Here is a 10,054-nt window from a genome sequence, read left to right as displayed (position 1 = left end):
ACATTAAGCTGTTTTGGTTAAATGAAATGTGAGTTTTGAACAGGAAATTAGAGAAAACACAAATATGTATGATTGCTAGAGTCATTTTTTTCATCTTTCACCAAATTATAGCTGGAATAATATTATTTCCAGCTGTTATGAGACTCAAATGTACACTAATCAAACAACTAAAAGGCACCACCACCTGGTCAACGATGATCTCAACAGTTATGAGGCACACAAATGAAAGGAAATCCACAGAAATGGGGATTTGGTGATCCCCAGTGGATTCACAGCGACATTACAATTCTGATCCCAGAGCCAACTAGCCTGACACTCCAGACCCACATCAAGGGGTTGGGGTCTGGGAACTCACCATAGGCAGAGCTATCCGAGGGGCGGGATTTACGAATGTCTTTCAAATTCTCTCTGCACGCAGTGGAAAAACGCTACAACCAACCAGAGCAACGCTGGGTGATAGATTCAACTTTTGCCGTATCCGGTCGGCTAAACTTAAACACATCTTCCTTTTTGAAGAATGACTTAAGTGCTAGACTCCAAGTCTTCCAGAGGAGCGGGCAAAGCCTATTCGAAAGACGGCCTTCTTTGTTTTCAAGTAGCAGGAAGGGAAATTCACGCGGGACCGTAGCGTCCTTATTTTAAGCCCGCCCACTGACTCTATACACGATGTGATTGGCCGGACCAGAATTGTTTTTTTCCAGTTCGCCAACCATAGACCGTTAATTACGGTCAATGAATCCAACGGAGAGGTGCTACACTGCTGTTCTCTTGATGTAATAGAAAGCTTCATTCAGAGTATTGCACGATAAATGTAATAATTATTTTACCAAATTTGATTTACATTAGTCAAAGATTTTGAAGAAGAAGCCAAGCTTTTTGGAGCTGGATGCCAATATTTAGCAATACATTTTTTCCATTTCTACCTGTAGAAACAAAAAAGCTGTTAGATCATATGAACTTTGTAAGCTTCACAAAATATTTGTATGAAGTTTTTTTACTTGGTTTTGTTTTTTCCTAAAGTAACCCCCTGGCTTGTTAAGGACGTATACTGTTAAGATGTACAGAAGATGTTTCCTACTGTATGTCACACATTCTTCAGTAAATCTTGATTTGAAAAAAAAAGAGTTGCTAGACTGACCCTGGCCGCAAATTACATGTGCTGCTATGGTACATCTAGATTTCTGGGCCACAAGCCAACACAAAAACAGACAAATTATTAACAATGCCTATGAATTAACAATCATAATGACGCCAAAACTTACCAACCAACATCATTTATTAAATGATTTTGCAATACAAAACATCTGTGCAAAAATGTTTAGACAAAATACAAAGACAAGCCCTCTCTTGGTCAAAAGGATAAGCATGTAAACCTTCTGTAATAGGTACACTGTTATTGAAATATAAGCGCACTTGTATTTTGTTTTTGTTTTATAAATGATCTAGAATAAAAAACAACAAATAAAGGCACAGTTATGATTTTCTTTGCCAAATACAAAAATACCCAGACTTGATTAAGATTCACAGTCTCGTGTACAAGTGGTTTTTGCACTACTATGAGTGGACATAAATCATTGTTTTTTTACAATGTACATGCTGGATGGAGGTCACGTGTAAAAATTCTGATGCAAAGGCAGCTCGCTCTGCTTCAGAGGAACAAAAAGATGAAAAGACAAAAAGACAGCAATGAAATAAAACCTTAATTGGAAAATTTTCTTAAAATAAGTCAAATAATCTTGGCCTGGATTTGGCAAGACGAACAAAGCACAATCTTATCCCTTCGTTAGCTTCTGTTGACCATAGTTGGTTTGAATAAATTATTTCAGGGTAAACTAAAGTTCAGTCTAATCTAAATCAGAGTTATTTTCATTTTAGTATGCAGTGACTTGGAGCAGCTGCTTTCCATGGTTTGAAGGGTTTAAGTACATGGACTAAATACTTAACATAATACAGTCTTGTCTATCTACATTCCACAAATGTCAACTTAAAAACGTTATCATTAAAACAATGCAATATAGGCCACGAGCCATCTTGACTGCGCTTTATGCACTGCGTACCCTGCGTATCAGCGTACCCTCGTGTCAGATGTGTGTTTGGTTAGTATACAGCTGATTCAGAGAGTGACCATCAGCAGAGTGCAACACGTACAATCTGGGACACTTTATGACCATTCAAAACCAATGATTGTCTACTACACAGAAGGTGACACTAGATCCCAAACTGTTCTGTTACTGCAGCCGTTTCTATTATCTATATTGTTTGTCTTTTTTAAATAACAAAAGCTTCATATTTAGCCGTGCTTCTAATCAACCATCATCAAAACAAGCAATAACAGACAGCCAAGAAATCATTTGTGTGATTACAGAACTGTGAATTAAAAACCATTTACCAAACACTTCTTCATATCACAAAAGAATATCTACGGAAAAGCCTCGAAAAACTTATATGATTACCTGGTGCTTGACACGTTGAAAAATAAATACAGCTATAATTTTAGAGACTAACAGGGCAAAAATATGGGCATATTTATTTTGTTCTTTTGCTTTTAAAAGCTGCACATACTCGTTGGGATGTCATGTCAACACAGTTGGCACCAGGTGTACCGGATACCATTCATTCTCATATACTGACTGATTTAGATTCAAATAAAAGCAACATACCGAAATCTCTCTGCACACTGTGAATGAAAATGATCCATTTTTATGTCAAACGTTCTTCTCTTCAGGCACACAGTACGGTATTCATGTACATGAGGCTGATTTGTGTAATTGTAACATTTAGGTCTGTCCTCCACTATATACATTTTTATTTACTCACAATGGTGTGATTTCGAACAACCAATCGATAAGTCGATTTAATCAACAGATCGGTAAAAATGAGTTCTCCACAAAGAATCTAATCAACTAATAGGGGGCAGCCATAATAATGTTATCTACTTTGAGCCTTACGTGTGTTAAAACTCCCTGCTTCGAGTACTTTCACTCAACAGGTGCTGAAAAATAAGAAAGGAAAGTGCAAAGACATGAAGATAAGACATGTGAAAAAGATCTTTAAGTTCCTTCAAAATACAAATACTGGAAAAGCTCTCATAGAAATTAAAACTCCATATCCAATTTAAAATAAAACAGTTTTTTGTGAGGGTACATTTATAGCTTTACATCACTGACAGTAAACTGACCCCAGCTCTTGGGTGGAGAGTTAAGTGTTTGTACCCTGAGGCCGGTCTAGTTAAGCTGTGGAGGAAATGAGCGATTTGTGGTTTTATTTGTAGACCTGTAGGGGGTCCTCGGCAGCCAGCTTTTGAAGTTAAATGCCACGTCTGCTCGGAGGTTGGAAGACGATACCGCGGAGTAAAGGAGGAACGGGAAGGGATCCCCATTGAAGGTGAGAGAAAGAGATAGAGGAATGTAGGGAGAAAGAAAGGCTGATTAGTTTTTTGTCCAATCAGAAGTACTCCCTGCTTCCACAGCCTAGGAAGCTGTAAAGTGAAATTAGAAAAAGGCAAAACGACCTGTGTCAATGTTGCATTAGAGGAAGATGTTGAGGTTGTTACATTCAGGTGTCACTTTCAAAGGGATTTTGCGTGAAAATGCCAAATCTCAGTGCCTGGACAAGTATTTTAGCCAAATTATCAACTGTATCTGTTTTAGTTTGAATTTGATGGGGAGACGTCACATATCCATAAGCTCCTCAATACGTGAAACCCAAAAGGCAGGTTACGCCACCTCCTGTGTAGGATACTAGTGTGTTTGAGCACGCCATTGCTGGTCTTCTCCGTTAAAGCTGCTAAACTTCCTGTTTCTTCAGTCTGTTGTTTGCTCGGTTATCAATTGCTAAATGCAGTTTATTTTACTGTACAAGCCCACATACAGCACATTTTTGTGTAATTATACAGTACGTCCAGAAACAAGAAAGTAGCACCCCTGCTGAAAGGCACCAAAAGGTCCCGGTAAGAGTGTCAGTGTTTCCTTCACATCCTGCACGAAACAGTCTGATAACTTGGTTATTGACACAGGAACATTGTGTCAAATTGTGATACAAAAAAAGAAAAATCATTTTTTAGGACGCAGGGTGGACTTGCTATTTTTTCATCTTTAAAGTTTATTCCTTAATAAAAAAAGTTCTTTTGAATATATATCTTTGTATTTCACTCATTCATTCAAGACTTATGTACCGTATTCACACAGAGGTTAAAATAATAGCACGACATTTTCAAACCATGGTGGTAAGTACACATGCTTTAAACAAAAAAGGCATTGAAAAGTCAGACAGCTGCGTATATACTTGTGTAGCTGCGGCAATGTTTCTTGCACACTCAAATGTGCGTACAGGCCAGTTTCTGCTGGGTCTCCATGTGACCGGAGTAGAAGACTGGGTCCCTGTGTGAGAAGCTAAACTTCACAAATGTGGTTCCCGAGCAGAAAGATTGTGAGTATGTCCTATCTACAGGTCTGCGGTGATGACCGAGTCGTTGTACATCAGTACGTCAGAATCAGCAGCGAGCAGCGCTGTTTGTGATGCGTGGTCCAGTGGTCCCACTCCCTTCTGGCAAACTTGTCCATACATCTGAATCGGCCCTCCACCGCTCCCCGGCATGATGCAGTGGGAAAGCAGCGGCGTGTTGGCGTCATGATTAGAGCCCGTGGTGGAGGGCACTCCGCTGACGTGACCCGTGCTGGTGGAGCCGCTGGCGCTACTGGGTGAGCGACTTTTGGGAGGGGGCAGGTGGTGCTGGATGACCCTGGTCGGTGGGGCCGGCGGAGGGAAGTGGGCTGGAAAAGCTGCGTATCCTGGCGGGATGGGGTATCCATTGACAGGGATAAAGCGCTGGTGGGTTTGTGTTACAGCCATGGGTGTCCAGGCTTGAATCTGGCCCATCTGGCCCGGTGAGGGAATAGCCTGGGCCGGGTAGAGGTACCCAGCAGCCGTGGCAGCAGCGTAGCGAGGGTTGCTGAGGTTGCTGACGGGGCTGGCGCTGAGTGAGGTGGTCTGGGTGGTAGCGTTCCCTCCACCACCAGAGGGCGTGCTTGAGCTGGCGTGGGATGACGGCCCCTCCCAGGCTCGCAGGCGGGCATGGATGTCCTTGAAGCGCGTTCGACGCGTTGGTCCCTCCTGCCAGCATTCAGTCATCAAACCATAAAACCTGAGAGACAACAGAGTTAGTTATCAGGCAATTGTAAGAATTTCTGTAATAACTTCTGTTACCACAGTGTTTTTTTTATGTTGTTTTATGTTTACATATTTATGAATATGGTGAAGACTGTGATGTATTTAATATAATTCTACAAACACTTACAAATGCTGTTGACAGTATAAGCAAGGGTGTGCATAGAGTAACAGTTCAAATAAGCTATCTCTGTATAAGAATCCAAGTGCGTCTTGTGTACCACAGAAGGTTTTAACACGCAAACCATATAATGTCCACATTGCTGGCTTGATTCTGTCTGACCCCCCACGCTGTCCCCATGCTTCCTGTCTTCATCTCTGCTGTGAAAGGTAACAGTAATATCGTGAATTTCGAGAAACTCTGATTACCCCTTTCACATTGCATAATGAGATTGTGACTTCTATTTTATTACCAATTAGAGAAACCGTCTGTGGCCTTTGAAACACAAGACGATGAGGGCCTTACTAGCCAGACACTAACCATGTTGGCTGTACGTACTGTATTCTCATCATTTACTTCAAAGCTGTGGCTGATCAGCAACAGTAGCCTGGACATACCTTGGCGGACAGTCCTCGGGGCAAGGCAGCAGCTGCCTCTTTCTCACCATCTCCATCACTTCCTGGTTGGAGAAGCCGTAATAGGGCTGCAGACCGTAGCTGAAGATCTCCCACAGCACGACTCCGAACGACCAAATGTCCGAGTCTGTGGTGAACTTTCCGTAAGTGATGGCCTCGGGGGGCATCCAGCGGATGGGGAGCAGAGTTTTGGGTTGAATGCAGTAGTAGTCTGAGGAGTAGATCACTCTGGAGAGACCCAGGTCGGAGATCTTGACGTGGAGCTGTTCACCTACTAGAATGTTCCGAGCTGCAAGGTCTTTATGGGTGTAAAAATGGCTGGCCAAGTACTCCATCCCAGCTGCCACCTAGGTTTGATTAGTCGGAAATTAAACAATCTTTAAAGCAGGAAGTAGCTGTTAAGTTTTTTCTGGTATACAGCAACTTGAAAGGAGAAACACTTCTTCCAGTTTTATAGACTTTAAAACTGCTTTCATATCCCACCTGTATGGACATATGCAGGAAGTCTCCATGATCCAGGCTGGATTTCACCGTGCCATCCTCATCACTGCTGCAGCCAACGTCAGAGTGCGGTGAACGCATGATGAGGAACTCGTGGAGGTCGCCTTGGGGCAAAAACTCAAACAGCATACAGACAGGCTGCTCCTGAATCACCACACCCAGCAGGCACACCACGTTTGGGTGCTGCAGCTCCGTCAGCACTGCAGCCTCCTGTGATGCAAACACAAGTGTTGGTAAAAAAGAAAGTGAGTTATAAACACTGTGGTCTTGTAATGTGGCGGTAAGAATGTTGTTTTAAACTCAACAGATGTTTGGGTGTATCACTTTAAATGCTAGCAGCTCATTCTCTGTCCATGGAAAGTATGGCTTGGGTTTTTACAATTCATCTGTTTCAATCCTTCTTAACATCTACATTTATCTGGACAATCTGACAGGTTATTTTTTGAACTATTTTAAAAAGTGACTTTTAGCCATACAGTCTGCCATCGCCCAACACTTTTACCTTCTGTAAAAAAATATATCATGATACCATCATCATCATATGTCATGCTTCAATTCTTGTGGGGTAAAAGGTCTTTCGACTGGGACAATTTTCCCTTGTATTTTAAAACAGTAGATTATTTTAGTACTACATCCAAATACAATTTCCAGTTAGAAGCATGTCTTCTAAAATGACTTACTATTTACAGTAGTCTTAGAGGTCCTATTCAGGTTACATATGGTTAATTTTGGTATCTGTGTATTCACCAGTAATATATGTTTATAAATGTTTAAGTCATTTTTTTAGATAATATTTTGGGCATTTTAGGCCTTTATTTTGACAGGACAGCTGTACAACATGCAAGGGAAGAATGAGGGGGAATGACATGCAGCCTGCTACATCAAGGAGTAGACCTCTAGGCCTATAAATGGGCACCTGCTCTACCAACTGAGCTATCCGGGTGCCCTATTTAGGTCTTTTCTTCAAGCTTTAGAGGGAGGAATCCAGTCTGTACCTGCTGGAAGTCGGCCCAATGCTGGACATTGGAGACATCCTTCAGAGTCTTAATGGCCACAAGCTGTGTCTGGTCCATGCCCGGCAGATACAGGTGACCCTTGTAGATCTTCCCCAAAGTGCACTCTCCAAGCTCCTCCATGAAACGCACAGCCGACAAAGGAAGCTCTTTGGCCTTACTCTGCAGAGAAATGAAGAGGCGGTGGAAAAGAAAAAAGTGAGATCAGTGGGAAAAGACAAAATGTAATCATTATTTTCTTTGTACTCTTTCCTCGCCATTATCCTTGATTGGAAAATTGAAATGTTAATATGAAGTTTACATCGGTGCTTCTAATGCGATTCAAGTGTAGCCCAGGGAGTTGATAATTGTCATAATCAGCCTCAACCCATTACATCAGCTCCTAATGACTCTCTTTAAGCCTTTGGAGAGTGCTGTGGGAAAATTGTGAAATCTGGCAACACATTCCCATCTTACAAATGTCATTTAACTGATGATCATCTTAGCAGCTTTTAGGAAGACTAAGCAATGAATTCTCTCTGCCAGTTAAACTGTAAAATCAGCTGCGGTAATAACAGAAAAAAACTTTTGCTTTCATTGTGAGTGGGGACATTTTAGTCTTTTATTCTTACTCAGGAAATAGACATAGGTTTTTATGTAAATCCATTGGGACTGAGCTAAAATATGAGGTTATAGCAGAATCAAAAACTTTTTATAATTCCGTCGGACTTGATCAAATTTAAATCATCTTAACTGAAGAATAACTTAACACCTGAAAAGGAAAGTATTTCCTTTCATCAGCATGGCATAATCATGACGAGGCAGTGTGATCTGCCAATCTGCCAACATTTATTGACAGAGCAATGCCAAACACTGACACAATAGGAGAAAAAATGCAATTAACTTGAATTACAAAGTTTTATTATAACCACCGTGGCAAAACTACAGTAAATAATCTAAATAACAAATGAAGAAGATACAAACAAGAAGAAACAAGAATCAACTACAATAGGTGCGTGTAGCTGTATTTAAAGATAAAAGGTGAGGCGTGGTTGGCAGAGATTTCCAGATTCCAGGAACTCTGAGATGAATAACAAAATTCAGTGAACAGGAGAAAGAAACACAGGCCTGTCTGAGCTCTGAGGGGGGTGGTGTGTGTGTATGAGTATGTGTGTGTAAGAGTGTGGGGGCCTGCACATGCTATGAGAGCACATATGTTTTAAGTTATGGGTTTATTTCACCCCGTCTTTCCTCCCCACACCCAAACCCTCAGATCCTCCTCACACCACCACAGGTTTGTGTGTGTGTATGTTTATGTGGGTCTAAATGGATTGTCACGGGCAATGGCCCCTTGGTGACCCTGCAGCAAAGCCTGCTGGGTAGCAGCCTCACCCAAGACAAAGTTGTAGATAAGAGGTGTAGGGAAAATAAACACTCAATTTAGCAGTACATTACTGTATAATTCGAGGTTTCACGACTCATTAAAAAGGTTTAAAAAAGGTTCAAATATAATGCAAATCCTCATTTCACCAAATTGTCTTGCATGTAAAAGTATTTAGCTATAATGTTAGATGCATGGGCTGCACAAAGAGTTAACAACGGCATCTCTGAAAAGCTTTTTCTTTGCTTTTAAAATCTTAAAATGGATGGTTAAACAGTCTGATATGTGTGAACCATATTTCATGCCCTTGTTGTTCACAAAGACCATTTAAAATTCACTGTAAAATTCCATAACTGCATGGTTGACACGCTATGAACTCCCATGTCCTTGACTCTTTGCAGGCCGCCATCTAAACACAGCCAGGAGAGGCTCCTACTGCAAAGAAATAAAATAAACCACAAATATTAATGGCTTCCGACGCGTCTGTGACATTTTGGGCATGACATATTACCTTGAGCATCAGCCCTGCTTTGCACAAACAGACACGTTGTCTGAGAAATTTCCCCTCCCACCACTACCTCCACCAAAATTATGTGGAAAAAGATAAACAGACATGATGTGAGTATGCAACCTTGAAAGAAACATGATACAGATCCTAATGTGAACTATGTGTTGGCTGGCAGAGCAGGGGCTTGATGATCTACATTACTAAGAGGTTCTGTGACGGGGGTGGGGATGAAGGAGAGAGTGAAGAATGAAAAGGAGGTCCAGGTAGAGCCCGACCAACAAAGGATTTTTAAAGCCAAAACCGATACAAATATTTGGTTAATAAAAAATAATCCGATATGCCGATATATTGGCCGATATATAAAATAATCGAGAAACGCCTACTTAAATTTAAAAAGATTTCCCTAACATTAGTTATTTGAAGTTATTTATGAGTTCTACTAAAATAATATGATACTATTTTTTTTGTCACAAAAAAACAGAGGAACATCTAAATATATCAAAGTTCGGATAAATAAAATGTATAAAAAGAAAAAGCTAAAGTCCTTTGAAAAAGACCGCACAAAAACAAAACACAAAATCAGTGTTCACTGTAGAGTGCCGTCTGGTGGACAAACTATAAAATGGTAACACTCATGACATGGGTGACCATTCTTTTTTATTATTTTAATATTCATTTATCAGAATCATTTATTTGTCATTATAAATAATTCTGATGAAGGAATATTTAAAAACATAAAAATGTAATCTTTTTCATTGTTCAAATCGGCCATTATAAATGCAGATACCGATAGTTTGGGAAATGCCTAATAAGAGATGCCTACTTAGAGAGCTGTGAAAAAGCAACGGTGGGTGAGAAATAAACAGAGAGGTAAAGAGCTGCAGTTCAACATTCCTGGATCTGCTGAGCTCCGATGATAGAGATCTGAAG

At 40.7% G+C, this 10,054-nt stretch overlaps 1 protein-coding gene across 2 annotated transcripts in view; it reads right to left on the bottom strand.

The window, feature by feature from the left end:
• Positions 1-3,895: 3,895 nt before the first annotated feature.
• ror1 (receptor tyrosine kinase-like orphan receptor 1) overlaps positions 3,896-10,054 on the bottom strand; it is a 113,158-nt gene continuing 106,999 nt past the window's right edge. For both annotated transcript variants that reach the window (XM_034882101.1, XM_034882102.1), the window contains 4 exons: positions 7,239-7,418; positions 6,226-6,453; positions 5,725-6,089; positions 3,896-5,143 (listed from right to left, as the gene is read on the bottom strand). In XM_034882101.1, the coding sequence (XP_034737992.1) occupies positions 4,444-5,143; positions 5,725-6,089; positions 6,226-6,453; positions 7,239-7,418 (1,473 nt within the window). In that variant the 3' untranslated portion in view covers positions 3,896-4,443. The remainder of the gene's footprint in view (positions 5,144-5,724; positions 6,090-6,225; positions 6,454-7,238; positions 7,419-10,054) is intronic.

Source organism: Etheostoma cragini, chromosome 9, assembly GCF_013103735.1.
Source record: "Etheostoma cragini isolate CJK2018 chromosome 9, CSU_Ecrag_1.0, whole genome shotgun sequence".
Lineage (NCBI taxonomy): Eukaryota > Metazoa > Chordata > Actinopteri > Perciformes > Percidae > Etheostoma > Etheostoma cragini.
The sequence above is the reverse complement of the archived record's forward strand: the minus strand, read 5'-3'. Positions and strand labels throughout refer to the sequence as shown.